Source organism: Rhineura floridana, chromosome 2 (assembly GCF_030035675.1).
Source record: "Rhineura floridana isolate rRhiFlo1 chromosome 2, rRhiFlo1.hap2, whole genome shotgun sequence".
Lineage (NCBI taxonomy): Eukaryota > Metazoa > Chordata > Lepidosauria > Squamata > Rhineuridae > Rhineura > Rhineura floridana.
The window spans coordinates 22,825,837-22,851,384 of NC_084481.1; the positions used below are offsets into that span (position 1 = coordinate 22,825,837).

The 25,548-nt window shown below is 40.2% G+C and overlaps 2 protein-coding genes across 5 annotated transcripts in view; both read left to right on the forward strand.

Moving 5' to 3' along the window:
• Nucleotides 1–8,492: 8,492 nt before the first annotated feature.
• The window catches only part of GTF3C3 (general transcription factor IIIC subunit 3), a 65,990-nt gene continuing 48,934 nt past the window's right edge, over nt 8,493–25,548 (forward strand). The window contains exons 1-3 of one of the 4 annotated variants that reach the window (XM_061608162.1): nt 8,493–8,841; nt 10,257–10,446; nt 23,272–23,611. In XM_061608162.1, coding sequence (XP_061464146.1) covers nt 23,510–23,611 — 102 coding nt within the window. In that variant the 5' untranslated portion in view covers nt 8,493–8,841; nt 10,257–10,446; nt 23,272–23,509. Of the gene's footprint in view, nt 8,842–9,619; nt 9,692–10,256; nt 10,447–10,481; nt 10,535–23,271; nt 23,612–25,548 lie in introns of those variants that run through there. The other 3 variants (XM_061608161.1, XM_061608163.1, XM_061608164.1) reach the window with 3 other exon arrangements.
• Nucleotides 18,368–20,863, forward strand: C2H2orf66 (chromosome 2 C2orf66 homolog). Its single transcript, XM_061607514.1, has 2 exons — nt 18,368–18,583; nt 20,325–20,863. Exon 1 carries the CDS (start codon nt 18,368–18,370, stop codon nt 18,566–18,568), a length of 201 nt encoding a protein of 66 aa, XP_061463498.1. The 3' UTR covers nt 18,569–18,583; nt 20,325–20,863.

The following is a 25,548-nucleotide window of genomic DNA, read 5'->3' on the forward strand; positions in this document are numbered from 1 at the left end:
TACAGTGGAGGCTTTGCAGAACAGATGCGAGGTGATTTTCACTGATTTTCATTCCTCAGCAGCCCCCCAAAACTGTTTCAGAGGTTTGGGGGGACCCTTCAGAACAGCATGAGAAGTGGTGTGGGGGTCTGCAGCAAGGAGTAGAAATTAGCAAAAAAACCCTTCCTTCTCATTCGCCCCCCCCCCGAGCAATCCGACAGCATAGGGGCATTATTGAATACAGCCACCTTTCTTTAAAATAAAGAAATAGAGGCTACTGTCATAAAGTTACATCTGAAATGAGGGTTTAACTGTAGTTAGGAGAGAGGAGAGAGCTGTAGTACAGTCTAAAGTAGGTGGGGAAGTTAGTGTGCTAGGGCAGCAAAATGTGTACATGCACCTTTAAACACTCACATAAATAAATCTTGGAAAGTTGACCATCTCAGGTGTCCCAAATAGTGTTGATAGGCTCCTGAACATGCACATATACTTATAGGTGAAATCTTGTTTTCATGGCACTGGTATTTGCTTGTTATACTTATTTATACTTTATGGGTTTGGGGTTGAGATGGATGATTGCTGTGAGTCCCCTTCCAGCCTCTGATGTGGAGCTCTGCACCTGGAGGTGAAAAACCCGCTCTGCTGGCCAGATGAGTCCCCTTTGTTAATCTAATAGAGTGGCCAGGTGAGTTAAAGGCTCTATCAAGTGCCCATTAATTAGGGTTGCCATATTCCAGTCCCACAAATCCGGGCAGGTTAATTTGCATATTATGCAAATATTTGGATATTATTTGCATATTATGCAAATATTTGCATATGAATATTTGGATTGTCCAGTTGTTTTGTTTTTGTGCCTAGGAATTACCACCAAAAACTGGGGAAAGATGTGAGAAATCTTTTTTTTTAAAGCAACATTTTCAGCCTTAAATGCCTAGACTCTCGTGTCCAACACTATGGAGTATTTATTGATTGATTAAGAGAATTTATATCCTGCCCTTTTGCTGTTAAAAACAGAGCTCAGCACAGCTTACAAATATAATAAAAACAATAAAAATACACAATCAATATAAAAACATAATAAAAACACAAAATAGCAACAAACATAAAGTAAGTCAGGGCAGCATCACGGTTAACCATAACATATACAATATATTTCAGAGATGTGGTGGGTGGAGAAAAACAAGCCAAAATGTTAGGAAAAGGAGTCTTTCACACCACATGCTCAGTTCTAAATACTGTTGCAGCAAGTTTTACAACTTCCTCCAGTATTCCACTGGTGCAGGCACTCAGACATTCAAAGTATCTGTATGTTTCTTAGGTTTTATAAAAGCAGAGCTTTGCTTAACTCAAAATTTCTCAACCACATCTACACAGGTTCCACCTCCATACTCAAAATGAAACTGGGCCTGGAAGTGTGCAACAACCCCACACATACCTTGCTAATTAGATTACCAATGCCAGGATGTCTGTCTTATCGACTACTCTCCTGCTCCCACACACACACCGGGCATCATGAAAGACCCAGTCCTGGGCTCAGAAAGAAAATAAATATCTGGTCCTCTTCAAAGTATTGATAAGCCTCTTGTTTTAATTGAAATAATAATTATAAATTCTTGTTCTTATCACTAATGGGAGTTAATTATCTTGCATATGCTGCTGTTGCTTCTATGGCTGTAACGGAGTGAGGTTAAAGATAAGTGAAATGCAAATAGGAAAAAAAAACACAGAAGGCAGTAACACTTTCCTAAATGTAATACCATACCAACCACAACAAGATTCCTATGAGTAAGGCAAAAAACTAAGCATCTCACAACCAGTCAGGATTCCTAACCAAAAACCAAAAATATGATAAATGAAGAAATATGTATATAAGCATGACTATCAAATATATTTATTATTTACACAAACTGTAAAGATATTTATAGTGCAATCCTAAGTTTATTTATTCAGAAGCAAGTCCCAGCGTATTCAGTGGGGCTTACTCAAACAGGGACAGAACTGCAACCTCAAGTGATAAGCAACTTCATTCACACAACCCAAAATTCCGAATCATGCCACTTTACGCTGTTTTGCAACTGTTTATACTTGTTTTATGGTCATTGGATTTTAAATGGCTTTATTTCTTGTTGTGAGCTGCATTGGTTTCCAACCCTACCTCACAGGGGTGCTGGAAAGACTCTATACACGCACACGCACACACAGCAGATGTATAAATACATACAGTCCATATAATAATTTATTGTCAAACCAGTTGGTCATTGGAGAAAAATCAGTATTAGTTTTTAAAAAATCAGTATTACTTTCCTACAGAATAAAAACTGTAATACCTAAGTAAGCCCTGCCTACTTGCTTTAAAATTGGACTGGAGACAGAAAGAGTTAGAACACAAACATAATTCTTTTTTACATTCACTCCAAAGTCCCACTGATTTTCAGCACATTCATAACCATGTCTACTCAAAGTAAGTCCTATTGAATTAAATGGGATTTACTTTGGGCATATGGGATTAGCATTACTTTTACAAAAAGCAAGTATTGGGAAAGTTTTCAAAACACTGCCCAAGCTCTGACTCCTGCACACAAGAGGAAAAAAACCTGAAATGTATATACTTACCCAATTTATGAGATTTTCAGATAAACGGGGGGGGGGGGGAAAGGGGGTGAAACCACCATTTTGTTTTCTAGACACTGCCTCAGCTCAATGAAACTGAAACACAATCCCTGATTGGTTGCAATGCTGAACGGGCGGGGTTAAAGCTACAAAGTGCTATAGTACAGTACTGTTTAAAGAAAGATTTAACAGTCGAGGGGGTGGCTGACGTTTTTATGTATATCTCGAGAACTGGACCACCTAGAAACAATTTTTTTTTAATTAAAGCTGAGAATCCAGGCCACATAAGGGGCTAGCCGGGCGCCGGGTGGCATGCATAGAATCCGGGTAAAACCCGGCTATCTGGGCAATATGGCAACCCTACCATTAATTGGCGAATGAGCCAGGGAGATCCTGTTATTGAAACTCTTCAGGAGAGCCCCACCCCTTCCTGAGGCCAAGGAGAGGGTTGAGTTTTTAGTTGAGTGAGGAAAGGCTGGGAACTGGAGGCAGGCAGAGAGGCTGCACTATGGCTTTAGGGTGCCCCCAGTAAGCCTGATGGAAAATGCAAGGTCTATTGGACTGTTGATGTTTTGAACCCCTCCATCTTAAGCTCAGGTTGGAATGTCTGTAAATAAATACACATTTCATAAAGACACCCCAGTCTCCAGTGACCACCTTTCCAAGGAAACCAGACCCCTGGGTAAGCGCAGGGACCCCTGGAAATGTCTCACAGCTTGGAGATTGGGATAGCGCACAACAGTATGTTTATTTGTAGGTCACCTGTTTAGGGCATAATCCTCATGAGGTGGTTTACGTAGTCTTGAAAACTTTTATTCAAAAACAAGAACATCCAAACATTTTAAGATAACTGTAATGTGTGAAGCTGCCATTAGGTTATAAACTATAATTTGAAGTGCAGGAATATTATGGTAGAACTACCTTAAGCCCTCAAAGTAGGGTGAGAACTACATCTTAAAGAACAGAAAGACTATTTGTTGGTATATATTTGCTTTGCTTAACTGAAATGTGCGTTTTCATCCAGTGTTTCAGAACTCTCAAGGCTTATTTTTCTGGGAGAGGGCTTGTACTCAGAAAGTTTCCAGATCTTTTCTTGGTGAACAATGATAAACCGAGGCCAGTGGCTTTCTATTTGGATCCTCTGGCTTATGCATTTGCAGATTATGAAGAAAAGAAAAACTCTTTTAAAAATTATCTTGAAGGCTAAAAAATATGGATCAGGGTAAATACCATCTTCCTCTGACTTCTCACCCCCATAATAGGCATTGAACTTGACTAAAATTCTTCATTTGAATTCAGGTAATTACTAAATCAATGTGACATATCAATTTATGTACATGATACATTTAAAATAATAAAACCCATGGTTGGTTTTGGAAACAAAGATTAAAATTTCATTTAACCAACTACTTTTGCACAAGTATGTTTAAAACTAATATTGTTTGAGATTATTAATAAAGGGTGGACTTTCCCCTTGTTTGGTTTGAAATGAGCTTTTAAAACCAAATTGATCTTAACTGGAAGCCCAAAATAAAATCAGTTTAAAACCTAGCAAGTTTTAATAATCCCTACTGTACTCCTAATTGTGTCATTGGAAGCATAATAGTGTATAGCCCTCATCACTGTCCCTGTTCCTTTCCCAAATGTGATGACCGACAGCTGGGTCTGGGTCTGATTCTAAATAAATTGTGTAGGGGGGTGTTACTTATTGTGAAATCTGGTGTCTGAATGCTCCCCACACCCACCAGTAGAGATTATAGTTTGAGAAGTACTGTTTACATTTTTGATCCACAGGGAGCTCTAATGGACTCAGCATTTAAGCTTAGACTACAATTTACTTTTATTTCTTCCGAGAAAATAATTTGGAGACATACAAGCAAACATATTAAAAGTTCAAAGAAAAATAAAGTGTAATGCAGTTTGATTGTATTCCAAAATACACAATGAGAGACTAGGACAGCTTTCCCCAACCTGGTGCCCTCCATGACAATTGGCTATGTTGACTGGAATTGATGGGGCCCAACAACAGCTGGACAGCACCAGCTTGGGGAAGGCTGGACTGGGAGCTAATCCATGTATCATACGTGCAAGTATTTTGTTGGTAATTATTTCAGTTAAAACCTAGCATAGCAGCAGAATGATAATTCTTAATCCCATAACTGTTAGCACTGAATTACAGCCCTGCTAGGTACCTTCTTATTTATTTATATATTTATTAAATTTATATCCTGCCTTTCCTCCCAGGAGGAGCCCAGGATGGCAAACAAAACACTAAAAACACTCTAAAACGTATTAAAAACAGACTTTAAAATATATTAAAACAAAACATTGTAAAAGAGGCGAAATCTGCAGTGCAGTATAAAGAACAGTATCCTATCTGGAAGTGTCTGATGGCTACTTCCAGGACATATTGAATTACTTCTGACATTGACCAATAAAAAGGCTTTGAAATTAATAAAAATAAATTTGACACAGATTTCTAGGATGAATAATGAGATAAATATAATTTTCTAGATTAGACTCTCTGTAGAAACAGGAGTAACACAGGAAAGAAGCAAATTAAGAAGAGTACCAACAAACATACAAAAATGGAATTCTCCATCTTTGGAGGTGGCAGATGTTGCCACCACTCACCATATGCTCAGAGGCACACGTTACCAAATTCTTCCAAGCTACACAGGAAGTGGATTGGACTGTGAAAGACCAACCAAAATTGTGTTTGCATTTTGACCAATTTGTAGGGCAGTACAGTATCTCAGAGAGGAGGTCAGATCTGCTGCTCCCCTGGTGCATTCACTATAGCTGCCCAATTTCCCTGCTTTCTAAAGTTTGATAGAAATATCTGTTGTCTATTGTTAAACCGCAAGGGTTTTTGTGTTTTTTTGCCTATTAGTGAATAACAATGTAGAGCTGTCTCTTGTTATCTTTACTGAACATTATTGCTTTTCCTCTTATTTTTACAGATGGCCCTTAATTATAAGTCATAATTGCAAAGTGCCTCTGACTCCCAGTTCCCCCTCTTCTCTTCTCTCCTCCTCATCTCCTTCATGCCCCCCCCAATGTAATACATGGTTGTATGAGCCAGCATGGAGAAGTGCAGGGAAGAAGTAAAGAAGAAACAAGAAGAAAGGGAAAGACAATAATTCCACATTATTTCAAAGCATCCATGGAGAACTGTTTCTAATTAATATTACCTGACATGGTACTATTTTCCCTAAAGGTCAAATACTACATATAGAAATCTGAAGCCCACACTTTACTCATTCTTATTTGCTTAAATATAAATAAAGGAGAAATTCAAATTACACTCCCCAGAGAACTGTGTTGTTATAAGCCTTCGTCTATTACGACTTATGTCAACCTTATGAATCAGTGACCTCCAATAGCATCTGTCGTAAACCATCCTGTTCAGATCTTGTAAGTTCAAGTCTGTGCCTTGCTTTATGGAATCAATCCATCTCTTGTTTGGTCTTCCTCTTTTTCTACTCCCTTCTGTTTTTCCCAGCATTATTGTTTTTTCTAGTGAATCATGTCTTCTCATTATGTGTCCAAACAGTGATAACCTCAGTTTCATCATTTTAACTTCTAGTGATAGTTCTGGTGAATGAATATTAATTTATTGCGCTTAAGATTTAGACAGTTGCTAACTGAATGGATTTTTGTTTTAAAAGAGATAAACATTTCCATAATTAAGTTGTCCTCTCCTTCCACCTTCTGAATATCAGTCAAACATCATTTATGGCTAAATGTTTTCTTTATAAAATTGCATGAATGATACAGTAATGCAAACATAGTAAAAACACCTGGCTGTTCCAACAGACATAAATGGACTGGCACCAAGTTAAGAGTTCTGTGCAGTTTTCCACAATAGTCAACGAGACTGTGTATTATTTTGTTTTCATTGACTCTGTTTTACATTATTCATTATTGAAATGTGTCACACATTTGAGTATGAAACACTCACCTGCTCAAAGCACACACAGGCCTGGTTCACATGACTCACTAAGCCAAACCAACGCTTCAATGTTTGTTGTCTGAAAATTACGGCCTTACTACACACACTAATTAAAAGAATTGTAGGTTGTGGGGCATATTCAACTATCTTGCTGCACTAGAGAAAGTCAGCATGAGGATTTCCGCAATGGGACTTCCCTCTCCTCCCCCTGCACCCTCCCCAAATATGCTCTGGAGGGTTGGGAAAACCTCCAGAACAGTATGCAGGGGGTGAGGAGGAGAGGGGAAGATCATTCCATCCAGCAAGCAGAAATGCTTCCACTGACAGAACAAACTCCTCAGAGCTACATTGAGTACAATCCTGTAACTTTAGAGTTTCTTTGGGAAGAAATAATTGCCATAAAGTTGTATGTTAAAGGCTACAGACTTATGCATACCTACTTAGGAGTAAGCCCATTGAAATCAGGATTTACTTCAATGCAAACATGCACAGATCAGGCCTACAATGTTACCAGTGTAAGGGGTAGGTCAAGAAAAGCAATAGTCAACCCATACAAATAACAGTTTGTACTAGAATGATCAAACTAATTTATTAAGAGAGTTTCCAAAGATATTATCCATGCAGTTGCTGGTGAGACTTCCAGATATGATATCTGGGAGAAACTCTGGAATATTCATTGACAAGCTGTTTTCTAAGGGTGGCGTAAATTTAAAGTTCTCCTTGACTAACACTATATGCCAGAGGTTGCCAACATGGTGCCCACAGGCACACATGTCTTCACAGAGGCCTTCCCTATTTCCTCCAGGATCCCATCCCTCCACACTGAAATTAGGCTTGAAGCAAGAATTCTTTTGCAGCCAACATAATAGGTTTGGCTGTGTGCTTGGTTGCATTGGGTGTCTGCTGTTGACCGTAAGTTTCTCCAGTATTCAAAATGTGCTCACAAGTCCCCAAATGTTGGCAGATTGTTGTTGTTGTTATGTGCCTTCAAGTCGATTACGACTTATGGCAACCCTATAAATCAGCGACCTCCGATATCATATGTTATACACCACCCTGTTCAGATATTGCACATTCATGTTTGCAGATAGCACTATATTAAATTTCTGTGAGGAGTATTCTGTTTTGGGGCTAATTGCAGAAAAGGAAAGCCTCAGCAGTACTAAGGCTAAAGGGGCTCCAATGTGGAGGCAACGTTGTTCAGAGTAAGGCTGTGTACCATTACTGGCTTAATATGCAGCTAGGTTGTTCTTTTTCTCAATTCAGATCAAACAAAGCAGGTTTGAGGGAAGATGCATCAAAATTAAGTATTTCACAAGAAACTACATGGATTGTGGAGGCCTAATGTTGTGTGTACACTACTTCCCCAAACCAGTGGTTGGAGCACACTGGATGCGGAGTAAATGGGAGCGAGTATTCAGCCTGAGCGTGCATAGGCCTGAAGCCTTAAGTGCAATGTTAATCTCTTCCTTCCATAAAACTATGAAAGCATAGGGTGGTACCCAACAGTGCCATCCCACACACTGAAACCTTTGAATCTGTGATGAAAGGGGGGGGGAAGCAGTTTTTGGCAATTTCACCTTTCCCATCCCCCCCCAACTCTTTTGGAGGGTTGGGAGTCAGGGTTTTGTCAGCGGTGCAACACGATTCGATTGATATCCTGTGCTGAATCTTTCCCTGTTAATTTATTTCTTATGTTTATATCCCACCTTTACTCCAAGGAGCTGAAGGTGGTGCACATGGTTCTCCCTTCCCCATTTTATCCTCACAACAACCCTGTGAGATACATGAGACTCAGAGATAGCAACTGGCCCAAGGTCACCAAGTGAGCTTCATAGCCAAGTGGGGATTTGAACCCTGGTCTCCTGATCCCAGTCGGACACGCTAATCATTACACCACAGCTGCTCAAAATATGAACGTTGCCCACGATATGACCCTGACGCTTTTCTCTTCTAGGTACGCGTGAAAGTGAAGCCTCTGGCTCTGACACACGCATGCGATCCGCATCGATGTACAATATAGACGCATGCGCAGATAGTTGCTAGCGGCTCCGCGAGCTCTGGGATCCCTCCTTGTTCAGGCGGACTCTTCTGAGTATAGGACCATTAGTCCGTCGCAAAATAACTCCCTTGCTCTTTGCAGAAACAGCCTTTTAAGTAGCCTTTGATTTTTGCTTTCTCAACAAAGTGCAAAAATGTCGGGGTTCAGCTCCGAACTAATCGAGTACCTGGAAGGGAAAATCTGTTTCGAGGAGTTTGAGTGACGCTGGGAAGAGCGCAAAAGCCGCGAAAGGAAGGTGAGGTCCTTCCCCGCCTGCAACACATGGGTGTTTTATTGCCTTTTTTCTGCTTTCTTCTGTGGTCGCGATTCTTTGGGTGGGCTCATTCCTTTCCTCCCCACATTTTCAGCTGTTGTGGGAAGTTAAATTAGATTCACAAACAGTATAAACAGTAGTCAATTACAGGGAACGGCACATTATGAGATAAAATCCTTAAGGAATTGCTCCGTGACAACTTGAGGGGAAGGGAATAATAGGATACGCTTGTAATACAGGGTAAAGCTGGTGTGCAGTCCGATCTTGTGCTTGTTTGCTCTGAGTCTGACGTAAATTCTACGGAATTTGGTGGGCCTTATTCCCTACCAAATGTGTAAAACGTTACAGCGTTAATTTTCCATATCACGCAAAAACTAAAAGCCGCGTTGACCTTAGCAACAATTCCAGCATCCATATTTAGGCAATGCTTTATAAGGCGAACCACAATATCACAAATTGTATAGTTGTTTTGATTCTTTGGTTGACCTAATATGGATTTTGTAATCTGCCTTAATCTTAATTTCCTTTTTTCTGTCCATTGAGAACCATGAGAATGTAAAGTTTTGTATACAGGCTAAGGATTCTCCACATTCTTACAAAACTTAGCTTCCATAGTAGGGTTGCCGGAGTCTCAGGCAAAAGGGGGCCGTCTCCGGCAATACTTTGTTTAAACTGGATGATCTCTGGCTTTTCATTGGCCCCCTCAGCCACGCATGCTGTGGCTGGCCACCTTCCCGCCCTTTCTCAGTCAGGCAGCAGGGACTGCAGACAGAGAGACAGGAGGACTTGAGCAGCCACCGCCACTGCAGGGACCCCCCCCCAGCAGTAAAAAGTAAAATCGCTCACTCTCCCTGCCCCCACCCCCATTCTCTCCCCCCCGCCTGCCCTCCTAAATGGTTTAAAAGTAAGATCGTTCTCTCCCTGCCGTCCACCCCCATTCTCTCCCCCCACCTGCCCTGCTAAATGGTTTAAAAGTAAGATCGCTCTCTCCCTGCCGTCCACCCCCATTCTCTCCCCCCACCTGCCCTCCTAAATGGTTTAAAACGTAAGATCCCTCACTCTCCCTGCCCCCACCCCATTCTCTCCCCCCACCTGCCCTCCTAAATGGTTTAAAACGTAAGATCGCTCACTCTCCTTGTCCCCACCCCCATTCTCTCCCCCCACCTGCCCTCCTAAATGGTTTAAAACGTAAGATCCCTCACTCTCCCTGCCCCCACCCCCATTCTCTCCCCCCACCTGCCCTCCTAAATGGTTTAAAAGTGAAATAGCTCACTTTTACATGTTTAACGTTTTGCTTTTTTTAAAAAAAGAAATGAAATCCTGCCTAGCCTAAACGAAGTTATTTATTTTAAAAACATTATCAAACGTTATTTTATTTTGGCGATTTTTCCCGTCAGTGAGAGGGCACTTCTGGTGCTCTTCCGGATCACGCGACGCCTCAGCTGAGGCTTCCCAGCAGGCGGGTAGAAGACTCTTCCGGATCACGCGACGCCTCAGCTGAGGCTTCCCAGCAGGCTGGTAGGAGACTCAGCGCGCTCTTTCCTCCCTACCTGGGAGAAATGGGAACGGGGGCGATTTGGGGGAGCAGTGAGTAACCTAGCAAGAAAAGCCGGCGGAAGAAAATAATTGTTACACGTTCCTCTTTTGCGTAGATGGAGCCTGTACTAATTGACAGGTTGCCTGCCCGTTTATTATTATTGAGACGGGAGTTAGAGCAAAGCCACACACCTTTTCCTCAGTCCAAACCAGCGGTACTGGTTTTTTTAAAAAGGCAAGCAGTAAAGAAAATGCATGTACCAAAATATAGAAAATAGAGTGGGAAGGAACAAGACCTTTTAAAAAGGGGGATTGACTGGAGAGACTATGGAGGTTAGAGGAAATGAAAGGCAGGTGGAGGATCTGTAGGGTAGAACCAGGACAATAAATAGCCACTGTACTTGTATCAGCTAGAAAGTATTTGGACAGTAACCAGGATGATTTTAGTTCAAAGCTTCACACTACTATAAAAGTTTCTTAGTGATCTTGTGCCAGTCACTGTCTCTCTCTCTCAATTTAATGCACCTCAAAGGGTTGTGAGAATAAAATGGCCATGAAGGAGAACTATTTATGCCTTCTGGAGTTCCTTGGAGGAAGTGAGCCAATAAATATATAGATTTGGTAAATGTCTGTTGCAACAGAAACATATTGTTATTAATGCAAATATGGAAACGTGCAAATTATTATTATGCCAATACAAAGCAGCTGTAACATAGAAAAGATTTTTTTAATTGCATGATCTGTAGATGTGGTTGTAGCTTACTTTGCTAGGGTGGAATACAAAATAAATGATGGCAAATTCTTCTACATGTCTGCTTGTAAGTAAGTCCTAGGTAAGTGCATAAGATTGCATCCTAAGGCAGAAAATATAAATGGGCAGGGAAGGTAATACATAGGTAGAGAGATGTAGATTAATAGTTTGTTTGAAAGGGGGGAAACAGTCTAAAAGAGGAGGTATCCAGCTACCAAAGGTAAGATGCATGATCTTGGAAAAGTACAGTCTGGAATGTTAAAGCCCCATTGCAAGGTACAGCAGGCACATAGCCAGTCTAAACATTTGGGAGGCACCAAAAAGCGTAGGGAAGCTAGAAAAAAGTAATACATTTAATTATTTTTAATACATATTGGGGGCAGAAAAAAATTAGGGGGATGGGGACCAGTAACCTCCTCCAGCCGAAGCCCCTGGCTACTGGCCTGGGCTACAGTAACTTAGAAAGTCATAGGGTACAGTGATGTTCTCTATAGCCCATTAAACAGCCGTCTTGTGGAGAAGGTATTGAAGAAGAAAGGCAGTGTACAAATGTTTTATGTAAGTAAATAAAAATACTAGCTCTTACGTCCAAATAAACAAACATGGGATTATTGTTTATATATATATAAACAGCACTGTAACACTGCTTCTGAGATTTGGCATCTGGGAAGAGGAGGCAGAAGTGATTATTTCACAAGCTGCTCTCCCCTTCCACTTCTATGTCTTTCACCACTTTCATCCCAGCCAGCAAAAAGTTAAAACACAGAGAGGAAAAGAAATGCTGGCTGTTACTCATTCGCATTTGGTAAATTGCCTGTTAACTAATAGTAAATGTTGGAGTTAAAAGCAAGTGAAAATGGGGATAGGGAGGAAGAAAAAACAAATAAGACTTGGCATTTCCTTGTTGCTGTAAATGCATGCTTATTACATTTATAGTTTCCACCAATAAGATCAGAGCAGGACTATAGCTTCACATCAACCCTGTGAAGTATTGTTAGGCTGTGAGAGAGCATGTGACTTGCCTATCAGAGTGAGCTGCACAACTGAATGGGATTTAATGTTTGGATTTCCAATCCCATCGTGCTAGCAGGAAAGCACTCCTGAGGTATAGAGCCTGATCTGTCATTTTGGGATGGGTGGCTCGGTGGGATTGTTATATGAAATCCTTTGCTCACTGTCTCCCGGTATATAACATGCTGCCTCCCACTTACCTTTGCCTCTCTTCTCTTTTGTACTTTCCTCTGCTTGTGTGGTGTTCCTGTTGTTCAGATCTTGTAAGTTCAGGTCTGTGGCTTCCTTGATGTCGGAGAGCCCACTACCTACCTAGCTCTCTAAGGTAATTGGTTCCATTGCTGTATGGCTCTAACAGTTAGGAAGTTTTGCTGATGTTTAGTCAAAATCTGGCTTCCAGCATTATTGAGCCCATTATACCATGTCCTGCACTCTGAGACGATCAAGAAGAGATCCCGGCCCTACTCTGTGTGACAACCTTTCATGTATTTGAAGAGTGCTATCATATCTCCCCTTAGTCTGCTCTTCTCCAGGCTAAACATGCCCAGTTCTTTCAGTCTCTCCTCATAGGACTTTGTTTCCTGTCTCCTGATTATCCTCGTTACTCTCCTCTGAACCCATTCTAGTTTGCTGTATCTTTCTTAAAGTGTGGTGTCAAGAACTGGACGCAGTACTCAAGATGAAGCCTAACCAGTGCTGAATAAAGGAGAACTAGTACTTCACTCACTTTGTTAATGCAGCCTAAAATAGCATTTGCTTTTTTTGCAGCCACATCACACTGTTGGCTCATACTCAGTTTGTGATCAACAACAATCCCAAGATCCTTCTTGCATGTAGTATTGCTGAGCCAAGTATCCCCCATCTTAATAACTGCATTTGGTTTCTTTTTCCTAGGTGTAGAACTTTGCACTTATCCCTGTTAAATTTCATTCTGCTGTTTTTAGCCCAATGCTCCAGCCTATTAAGATCCCTTTGAATTTTGTTTCTGTCTTCCAGGGAATTAGGTATTCCTCCCAATTTTGCATCATCTACAAGTTTGATAAGCATTCCCTGCCCCTCATCCAAGTCATTAATAAAAATGTTGAAGAGCACTGGGTCCAAGACCAAGCCCTATAGTAGCCCGCTAGTTCCCCCCCCCCCCCCCCGGTTGAGAAGAAACCATTGATTAGCACTCTGAATATGATTGTGTAGCCAACTGTGGATCCACCCAATAGCTGTTCCATCCAGTCCACATTCAGCTAGCTTGCTAATCAGAATATCATGTGGCATTTTGTCAAAAGCTTTGCTAAAGTTGTAATATATTGTGTCCACAGCATTCCCACAGTCTATCAGGGAGGTTTGTTGTTGTTATTATGTGCCTTCAAGTCGATTATAACTTATGGTGACCCTATGAATCAGTGACCTCCAAGAGCATCTGTCATGAACCACCCTGTCCAGATCCTGTAAGTTCAGGTGTGTGGCTTCCTTTATGGAATCAATCAATCTCTTGTTTGGCCTTCCTCTTTTTCTATTCCCTTCTGTTTTTCACAGCATTATTGTCTTTTCTAGTGAATCATGTCTTCTCATGATGTGTCCAAAGTATGATAACCTCAGTGTCATCATTTTAGCTTCTAGTGATAGTTCTGGTTTAATTTGTTCTGACACCCAATTATTTGTCTGTTTTGCCTAGAAGGCCCTCCCTTGTCCTTAACATGGCTGCAACCATATCTACTCAGAAGTAAGGCCTATTGAGTTTTATGGGGCTTAGTTCCTTAATAAGCATGCTTACAGTTGCTGCCTTCAGGGGCATCCATCTGTGCTCCCATCTAACATCTCTGCAACACTGAGCTTCTTTCTTCCAATAATGGCCTGGCCTGAGGGCACGTAAACCATTCTTGCCAGAAGCAAGTAAGCTAGATTAAATGTTCCCTAAAGGTGTTGAACTGTGACCTGGCAGACCAGGGTTTGAATCCCCACACAGCCATGAAGCTCACTGGGTGACCTTGGGCCAGTCACTGCCTCTCAGACTCAGAGGAAGGCAATACTAAACCACCTCTGTCTGAATACTGCTTACCATGAAGACCCTATCTGGGATCAACTTGAAGGCAGTCCATTTCCATTTTGCATCACCCTAAGCTTGTGAGAAAGAATGACCTTGTCACTTCAGATGGACCTAGGAACACCCTATTTTAGGTAAGATTTCTATTTTAATCTCCAGAGAATTTTTTTTGAATGGTATGCTCCAAGCAACTGTGGTTGATACAATGTATCATGTTTAATGACATCACTAGGGCCCGCCCCCATTTTCTCAGGTTTTTGAATGGTTCCGACCTGGCAACCCTATTCCATAGCCAAAGTTTTTCAGGGGACATAAGAATTAAACAAGTGTACTTTTGCAGTGTGTCTGAAAAGCATTGTACACATCCTGCTGTTTTAAAATGATCTACACTAGAAATATGAGGATGTATTCATGTATCCTGGGATAATGTATCTCCAGGTTTTATGCTGGCAGTAACAAAGTGGTTTCAAATCACACTTCATCCATTAAGAGCATGCACTGAAAGGATTAAAAAGTGCCCTCACAGTTCTGATTAAGTTGATTTGATGATAACCCGCTCATTTCCCCCCCCCCCAGCTACCCACCCCAAATGTGTGATTAACTTGAAGTACCTTTTTAAGGATGGGGGCTATATGTATGTGTCTATAAGCAAAGTGATTAGGTAGCTATTGGGTCTTGGCTTTTGTGGGGAATATAATTGAGTAGTTCTGAAACTCTGGGGGGGGAAACACTGTTTATGACATTCTTTGTAAAGTATAATGCATAGGGTAATGAACTGTGCTGATTTGCCTGTTGCCACCAAGTCTAATGGAAAAGGATGAGCCCCCAGTTTTCCCCTGCACAACCAGTCAGTGTCTTTTTAATCTTTAAAGCAGATAAAAATTGGTAATTGAGTTGGTCTGTTAAGAAAAAAAAGTCCCAAAGTAACTAGGTATTACCATACTTTTGCTTTTCAATATTAGTATTTTATTCAAATGAAACCATACCGGTAAACTTGAATAGCAAATATTCAATAAGCTGTAAAGACAAAATCTACAACATGCTATCCAGAGGCAAATATAGTATTCTGGAATCAGAAACCTTTGGTTAATAGTAGAGGTAAGGAATTTACAAATTTACTTATGCCCCCAAAATAATAGCAATAACAACTTAAGGCACATGACCTTAATTATTGCTGGCATGGAATCCTCAGTGGTGCCACTCTTATCTGGAATGGACAGAATATGCAAATAAAGAATTCTCTTAGGTGCATCTGATCATCTTCTTGGATACTCTGTCCAATCTAGAAATAGTAGCATTGTTTGGGCAGTTGGCTGTATGGTTAGGGTTGCCATATTCCAGTTCCACAAATCCGGGCAGGTTAATTTGCATATTAAGCAAATATTTGCATATGAATATTTGAATTGTCCAGTTGTTTTGTTTTTGTGCCTAGGAATTACCACCAAAAACTGGGGAAAGATGTGAGAAATCTTTTTTTTTAAAGCAACATTTTCAGCCTTAAATGCCTAGACTCTCGTGTCCAGCACTATGGAGTATTTATTGATTGATTAAGAGAATTTATATCCTGCCCTTTTGCTGTTAAAAACAGAGCTCAGCACAGCTTACAAATATAATAAAAACAATAAAAATACACAATCAATATAAAAACATAATAAAAACACAAAATAGCAACAAACATAAAGTAAGTCAGGGCAGCAGCACGGTTAACCATAACATATACAATATATTTCAGAGATGTGGTGGGTGGGGAAAAACAAGCCAAAATGTTAGGAAAAGGAGTCTTTCACACCACATGCTCAGTTCTAAATACTGTTGCAGCAAGTTTTACAACTTCCTCCAGTATTCCACTGGTGCAGGCACTCAGACATTCAAAGTATCTGTATGTTTCTTAGGTTTTATAAAAGCAGAGCTTTGCTTAACTCAAAATTTCTCAACCACATCTACACAGGTTCCACCTCCATACTCAAAATGAAACTGGGCCTGGAAGTGTGCAACAACCCCACACATACCTTGCTAATTAGATTACCAATGCCAGGATGTCTGTCTTATCGACTACTCTCCTGCTCCCACACACACACCGGGCATCATGAAAGACCCAGTCCTGGGCTCAGAAAGAAAATAAATATCTGGTCCTCTTCAACGTATTGATAAGCCTCTTGTTTTAATTGAAATAATAATTATAAATTCTTGTTCTTATCACTAATGGGAGTTAATTATCTTGCATATGCTGCTGTTGCTTCTATGGCTGTAACGGAGTGAGGTTAAAGATAAGTGAAATGGAAATAGGAAAAAAAACACAGAAGGCAGTAACACTTTCCTAAATGTAATACCATACCAACCACAACAAGATTCCTATGAGTAAGGCAAAAAACTAAGCATCTCACAACCAGTCAGGATTGCTAACCAAAAACCAAAAATATGATAAATGAAGAAATATGTATATAAGCACGACTATCAAATATATTTATTATTTACACAAACTGTAAATATATTTATAGTGCAATCCTAAATTTATTTATTCAGAAGCAAGTCCCAGCGTATTCAGTGGGGCTTACTCAAACAGGGACAGAACTGCAACCTCAAGTGATAAGCAACTTCATTCACACAACCCAAAATTCCGAATCATGCCACTTTACGCTGTTTTGCAACTGTTTATACTTGTTTTATGGTCATTGGATTTTAAATGGCTTTATTTCTTGTTGTGAGCTGCATTGGTTTCCAACCCTACCTCACAGGGGTGTTGGAAAGACTCCATACACGCACACGCACACACAGCAGATGTATAAATACATACAGCCCATATAATAGTTTATTGTCAAACCAGTTGGTCATTGGAGAAAAATCAGTATTAGTTTTTAAAAAATCAGTATTACTTTCCTACAGAATAAAAACTGTAATACCTAAGTAAGCCCTGCCTACTTGCTTTAAAATTGGACTGGAGACAGAAAGAGTTAGAACACAAACATAATTCTTTTTTACATTCACTCCAAAGTCCCATTGATTTTCAGCACATTCATAACCATGTCTACTCAAAGTGAGTCCTATTGAATTAAATGGGATTTACTTTGGGCATATGGGATTAGCATTACTTTTACAAAAAGCAAGTATTGGGAAAGTTTTCAAAACACTGCCCAAGCTCTGACTCCTGCACACAAGAGGAAAAAAACCTGAAATGTATATACTTACCCAATTTATGAGATTTTCAGATAAACGGGGGGGGGGGAAGGGGGTGAAACCACCATTTTGTTTTGCCTCAGCTCAATGAAACTGAAACACAATCCCTGATTGGTTGCAATGCTGAACGGGCGGGGTTAAAGCTACAAAGTGCTATAGTACAGTACTGTTTAAAGAAAGATTTAACAGTCGAGGGGGTGGCTGACGTTTTTATGTATATCTCGAGAACTGGACCACCTAGAAACATTTTTTTTTTAATTAAAGCTGAGAATCCAGGCCACATAAGGGGCTAGCCGGGCGCCGGGTGGCATGCATAGAATCCGGGTAAAACCCGGCTATCTGGGCAATATGGCAACCCTACCATTAATTGGCGAATGAGCCAGGGAGATCCTGTTATTGAAACTCTTCAGGAGAGCCCCACCCCTTCCTGAGGCCAAGGAGAGGGTTGAGTTTTTAGTTGAGTGAGGAAAGGCTGGGAACTGGAGGCAGGCAGAGAGGCTGCACTATGGCTTTAGGGTGCCCCCAGTAAGCCTGATGGAAAATGCAAGGTCTATTGGACTGTTGATGTTTTGAACCCCTCCATCTTAAGCTCAGGTTGGAATGTCTGTAAATAAATACACATTTCATAAAGACACCCCAGTCTCCAGTGACCACCTTTCCAAGGAAACCAGACCCCTGGGTAAGCGCAGGGACCCCTGGAAATGTCTCACAGCTTGGAGATTGGGATAGCGCACAACAGTATGTTTATTTGTAGCCCTGTTTAGGGCATAATCCTCATGAGGTGGTTTACGTAGTCTTGAAAATTTTTATTTAAAAACAAGAACATCCAAACATTTTAAGATAACTAATGTGTGAAGCTGCCATTAGGTTATAAACTATAATTTGAAGTGCAGGAATATTATGGTAGAACTACCTTAAGCCCTCAAAGTAGGGTGAGAACTACATCTTAAAGAACAGAAAGACTATTTGTTGGTATATATTTGCTTTGCTTAACTGAAATGTGCGTTTTCATCCAGTGTTTCAGAACTCTCAAGGCTTATTTTTCTGGGAGAGGGCTTGTACTCAGAAAGTTTCCAGATCTTTTCTTGGTGAACAATGATAAACCGAGGCCAGTGGCTTTCTATTTGGATCCTCTGGCTTATGCATTTGCAGATTATGAAGAAAAGAAAAACTCTTTTAAAAATTATCTTGAAGGCTAAAAAATATGGATCAGGGTAAATACCATCTTCCTCTGACTTCTCACCCCCATAATAGGCATTGAACTTGACTAAAATTCTTCATTTGAATTCAGGTAATTACTAAATCAATGTGACATATCAATTTATGTACATGATACATTTAAAATAATAAAACCCATGGTTGGTTTTGGAAACAAAGATTAAAATTTCATTTAACCAACTACTTTTGCACAAGTATGTTTCGTACTAATATTGTTTGAGATTATTAATAAAGGGTGGACTTTCCCCTTGTTTGGTTTGAAATGAGCTTTTAAAACCAAATTGATCTTAACTGGAAGCCCAAAATAAAATCAGTTTAAAACCTAGCAAGTTTTAATAATCCCTACTGTACTCCTAATTGTGTCATTGGAAGCATAATAGTGTATAGCCCTCATCACTGTCCCTGTTCCTTTCCCAAATGTGATGACCGACAGCTGGGTCTGGGTCTGATTCTAAATAAATTGTGTAGGGGGGTGTTACTTATTGTGAAATCTGGTGTCTGAATGCTCCCCACACCCAACAGTAGAGATTATAGTTTGAGAAGTACTGCTTACATTTTTGATCCACAGGGAGCTCTAATGGACTCAGCATTTAAGCTTAGACTACAATTTACTTTTATTTCTTCCGAGAAAATAATTTGGAGACATACAAGCAAACATATTAAAAGTTCAAAGAAAAATAAAGTGTAATGCAGTTTGATTGTATTCCAAAATACACAATGAGAGACTAGGACAGCTTTCCCCAACCTGGTGCCCTCCATGACAATTGGCTATGTTGACTGGAATTGATGGGGCCCAACAACATCTGGACAGCACCAGCTTGGGGAAGGCTGGACTGGGAGCTAATCCATGTATCATACGTGCAAGTATTTTGTTGGTAATTATTTCAGTTAAAACCTAGCATAGCAGCAGAATGATAATTCTTAATCCCATAACTGTTAGCACTGAATTACAGCCCTGCTAGGTACCTTCTTATTTATTTATATATTTATTAAATTTATATCCTGCCTTTCCTCCCAGGAGGAGCCCAGGATGGCAAACAAAACACTAAAAACACTCTAAAACGTATTAAAAACAGACTTTAAAATATATTAAAACAAAACATTGTAAAAGAGGCGAAATCTGCAGTGCAGTATAAAGAACAGTATCCTATCTGGAAGTGTCTGATGGCTACTTCCAGGACATATTGAATTACTTCTGACATTGACCAATAAAAAGGCTTTGAAATTAATAAAAATAAATTTGACACAGATTTCTAGGATGAATAATGAGATAAATATAATTTTCTAGATTAGACTCTCTGTAGAAACAGGAGTAACACAGGAAAGAAGCAAATTAAGAAGAGTACCAACAAACATACAAAAATGGAATTCTCCATCTTTGGAGGTGGCAGATGTTGCCACCACTCACCATATGCTCAGAGGCACACGTTACCAAATTCTTCCAAGCTACACAGGAAGTGGATTGGACTGTGAAAGACCAACCAAAATTGTGTTTGCATTTTGACCAATTTGTAGGGCAGTACAGTATCTCAGAGAGGAGGTCAGATCTGCTGCTCCCCTGGTGCATTCACTATAGCTGCCCAATTTCCCTGCTTTTTAAAGTTTGATAGAAATATCTGTTGTCTATTGTTAAACCGCAAGGGTTTTTGTGTTTTTTTGCCTATTAGTGAATAACAATGTAGAGCTGTCTCTTGTTATCTTTACTGAACATTATTGCTTTTCCTCTTATTTTTACAGATGGCCCTTAATTATAAGTCATAATTGCAAAGTGCCTCTGACTCCCAGTTCCCCCTCTTCTCTTCTCTCCTCCTCATCTCCTTCATGCCCCCCCCAATGTAATACATGGTTGTATGAGCCAGCATGGAGAAGTGCAGGGAAGAAGTAAAGAAGAAACAAGAAGAAAGGGAAAGACAATAATTCCACATTATTTCAAAGCATCCATGGAGAACTGTTTCTAATTAATATTACCTGACATGGTACTATTTTCCCTAAAGGTCAAATACTACATATAGAAATCTGAAGCCCACACTTTACTCATTCTTATTTGCTTAAATATAAATAAAGGAGAAATTCAAATTACACTCCCCAGAGAACTGTGTTGTTATAAGCCTTCAAGTCTATTACGACTTATGTCAACCTTATGAATCAGTGACCTCCAATAGCATCTGTCGTAAACCATCCTGTTCAGATCTTGTAAGTTCAAGTCTGTGCCTTGCTTTATGGAATCAATCCATCTCTTGTTTGGTCTTCCTCTTTTTCTACTCCCTTCTGTTTTTCCCAGCATTATTGTTTTTTCTAGTGAATCATGTCTTCTCATTATGTGTCCAAACAGTGATAACCTCAGTTTCATCATTTTAACTTCTAGTGATAGTTCTGGTGAATGAATATTAATTTATTGCGCTTAAGATTTAGACAGTTGCTAACTGAATGGATTTTTGTTTTAAAAGAGATAAACATTTCCATAATTAAGTTGTCCTCTCCTTCCACCTTCTGAATATCAGTCAAACATCATTTATGGCTAAATGTTTTCTTTATAAAATTGCATGAATGATACAGTAATGCAAACATAGTAAAAACACCTGGCTGTTCCAACAGACATAAATGGACTGGCACCAAGTTAAGAGTTCTGTGCAGTTTTCCACAATAGTCAACGAGACTGTGTATTATTTTGTTTTCATTAAGTGACTCTGTTTTACATTATTCATTATTGAAATGTGTCACACATTTGAGTATGAAACACCTGCTCAAAGCACACACAGGCCTGGTTCACATGACTCACTAAGCCAAACCAACACTTCAATGTTTGTTGTCTGAAAATTACGGCCTTACTACACACACTAATTAAAAGAATTGTAGGTTGTGGGGCATATTCAACTACCTTGCTGCACTAGAGAAAGTCAGCATGAGGATTTCCACAATGGGACTTCCCTCTCCTCCCCCTGCACCCTCCCCAAATATGCTCTGGAGGGTTGGGAAAACCTCCAGAACAGTATGCAGGGGGTGAGGAGGAGAGAGGAAAATCATTCCATCCAGCAAGCAGAAATGCTTCCACTGACAGAACAAACTCCTCAGAGCTACATTGAGCACAATCCTGTAACTTTAGAGTTTCTTTGGGAAGAAATAATTGCCATAAAGTTGTATGTTAAAGGCTACAGACTTATGCATACTTACTTAGGAGTAAGCCCATTGAAATCAGGATTTACTTCAATGCAAACATGCACAGATCAGGCCTACAATGTTACCAGTGTAAGGGGTAGGTCAAGAAAAGCAATAGTCAACCCATACAAATAACAGTTTGTACTAGAATGATCAAACTAATTTATTAAGAGAGTTTCCAAAGATATTATCCATGCAGTTGCTGGTGAGACTTCCAGATATGATATCTGGGAGAAACTCTGGAATATTCATTGACAAGCTGTTTTCTAAGGGTGGTGTAAATTTAAAGTTCTCCTTGACTAACACTATATGCCAGAGGTTGCCAACATGGTGCCCACAGGCACACATGTCTTCACAGAGGCCTTCCCTATTTCCTCCAGGATCCCATCCCTCCACACTGAAATTAGGCTTGAAGCAAGAATTCTTTTGCAGCCAACATAATAGGTTTGGCTGTGTGCTTGGTTGCATTGGGTGTCTGCTGTTGACCGTAAGTTTCTCCAGTATTCAAATGTGCTCACAAGTCCCAAAATGTTGGCAGATTGTTGTTGTTGTTATGTGCCTTCAAGTCGATTACGACTTATGGCAACCCTATGAATCAGCGACCTCCAATATCATATGTTATGCACCACCCTGTTCAGATATTGCACATTCATGTTTGCAGATAGCACTATATTAAATTTCTGTGAGGAGTATTCTGTTTTGGGGCTAATTGCAGAAAAGGAAAGCCTCAGCAGTACTAAGGCTAAAGGGGCTCCAATGTGGAGGCAACGTTGTTCAGAGTAAGGCTGTGTACCATTACTGGCTTAATATGCAGCTAGGTTGTTCTTTTTCTCAATTCAGATCAAACAAAGCAGGTTTGAGGGAAGATGCATCAAAATTAAGTATTTCACAAGAAACTACATGGATTGTGGAGGCCTAATGTTGTGTGTACACTACTTCCCCAAACCAGTGGTTGGAGCACACTGGATGCGGAGTAAATGGGAGCGAGTACCCAGCCTGAGCGTGCATAGGCCTGAAGCCTTAAGTGCAATGTTAATCTCTTCCTTTCATAAAACTGAAAGCATAGGGTGGTACCCAACAGTGCCATCCCACACACTGAAACCTTTGAATCTGTGATGAAAGGGGGGGGAAGCAGTTTTTGGCAATTTCACCTTTCCCATCCCCCCCCAACTCTTTTGGAGGGTTGGGAGTCAGGGTTTTGTCAGCGGTGCAACACGATTCGATTGATATCCTGTGCTGAATCTTTTCCTGTTAATTTATTTCTTATGTTTATATCCCACCTTTACTCCAAGGAGCTGAAGGTGGTGCACATGGTTCTCCCTTCCCCATTTTATCCTCACAACAACCCTGTGAGATACATGAGACTCAGAGATAGCAACTGGCCCAAGGTCACCAAGTGAGCTTCATAGCCAAGTGGGGATTTGTACCCTGGTCTCCTGATCCCAGTCGGACACGCTAATCATTACACCACAGCTGCTCAAAATATGAACGTTGCCCACGATATGACCCTGACGCTTTTCTCTTCTAGGTACGCGTGAAAGTGAAGCCTCTGGCTCTGACACACGCATGCGATCCGCATCGATGTACAATATAGACGCATGCGCAGATAGTTGCTAGCGGCTCCGCGAGCTCTGGGATCCCTCCTTGTTCAGGCGGACTCTTCTGAGTATAGGACCATTAGTCCATCGCAAAATAATTCCCTTGCTCTTTGCAGAAACAGCCTTTTAAGTAGCCTTTGATTTTTGCTTTCTCAACAAAGTGCAAAAATGTCGGGGTTCAGCTCCGAACTAATCGAGTACCTGGAAGGGAAAATCTGTTTCGAGGAGTTTGAGCGACGCCGGGAAGAGCGCAAAAGCCGCGAAAGGAAGGTGAGGTCCTTCCCCGCCTGCAACACATGGGTGTTTTATTGCCTTTTTTCTGCTTTCTTCTGTGGTCGCGATTCTTTGGGTGGGCTCATTCCTTTCCTCCCCACATTTTCAGCTGTTGTGGGAAGTTAAATTAGATTCACAAACAGTATAAACAGTAGTCAATTACAGGGAACGGCACATTATGAGATAAAATCCTTAAGGAATTGCTCCGTGACAACTTGAGGGGAAGGGAATAATAGGATACGCTTGTAATACAGGGTAAAGCTGGTGTGCAGTCCGATCTTGTGCGTGTTTGCTCTGAGTCTGACGTAAATTCTACGGAATTTGGTGGGCCTTATTCCCTACCAAATGTGTAAAACGTTACAGCGTTAATTTTCCATATCACGCAAAAACTAAAAGCCGTGTTGACCTTAGCAACAATTCCAGCATCCATATTTAGGCAATACTTTATAAGGCGAACCACAATATCACAAATTGTATAGTTGTTTTGATTCTTTGGTTGACCTAATATGAATTTTGTAATCTGCCTTAATCTTAATTTCCTTTTTTCTGTCCATTGAGAACCATGAGAATATAAAGTTTTGTATACAGGCTAAGGATTCTCCACATTCTTACAAAACTTAGCTTCCATAGCCAAAGTTTTTCAGGGGACATAAGAATTAAACAAGTGTACTTTTGCAGTGTGTCTGAAAAGCATTGTACACGTCCTGCTGTTTTAAAATGATCTACACCAGAAATATGAGGATGTATTCATGTATCCTGGGATAATGTATCTCCAGGTTTTATGCTGGCAGTAACAAAGTGGTTTCAAATCACACTTCATCCATTAAGAGCATGCACTGAAAGGATTAAAAAGTGCCCTCACAGTTCTGATTAAGTTGATTTGATGATAACCCGCTCATTTTCCCCCCCAACTACCCACCCCAAATGTGAGATTAACTTGAAGTACCTTTTTAAGGATGGGGGTAGCTATATGTATGTGTCTATAAGCAAAGTGATTAGGTAGCTATTGGGTCTTGGCTTTTGTGGGGAATATAATTGAGTAGTTCTGAAACTCTGGGGGGGAAAACACTGTTTATGACATTCTTTGTAAAGTATAATGCATAGGGTAATGAACTGTGCTGATTTGCCTGTTGCCACCAAGTCTAATGGAAAAGGATGAGCCCCCAGTTTTCCCCTGCACAACCAGTCAGTGTCTTTTTAATCTTTAAAGCAGATAAAAATTGGTAATTGAGTTGGTCTGTTAAGAAAAAAAGTCCCAAAGTAACTAGGTATTACCATACTTTTGCTTTTCAATATTAGTATTTTATTCAAATGAAACCATACCGGTAAACTTGAATAGCAAATATTCAATAAATTGAAAAGACAAAATCTACAACATGCTATCCAGAGGCAAATATAGTATTCTGGAATCAGAAACCTTTGGTTAATAGTAGAGGTAAGGTATTTACAAATTTACTTATGCCCCCAAAATAATAGCAATAACAACTTAAGGCACATGACCTTAATTATTGCTGGCATGGAATCCTCAGTGGTGCCACTCTTATCTGGAATGGACAGAATATGCAAATAAAGAATTCTCTTAGGTGCATCTGATCATCTTCTTGGATACTCTGTCCAATCTAGAAATAGTAGCATTGTTTGGGCAGTTGGCTGTATGGTTAGGGTTGCCATATTCCAGTTCCACAAATCCGGGCAGGTTAATTTGCATATTATGCAAATATTTGCATATGAATATTTGAATTGTCCAGTTGTTTTGTTTTTGTGCCTAGGAATTACCACCAAAAACTGGGGAAAGATGTGAGAAATCTTTTTTTTTAAAGCAACATTTTCAGCCTTAAATGCCTAGACTCTCGTGTCCAACACTATGGAGTATTTATTGATTGATTAAGAGAATTTATATCCTGCCCTTTTGCTGTTAAAAACAGAGCTCAGCA

Bases quoted from the DNA above. Each gene is read 5' to 3' on its own strand.
- C2H2orf66 (XM_061607514.1), top strand. From the start codon at position 18,368: ATGTGCGTTTTCATCCAGTGTTTCAGAACTCTCAAGGCTTATTTTTCT.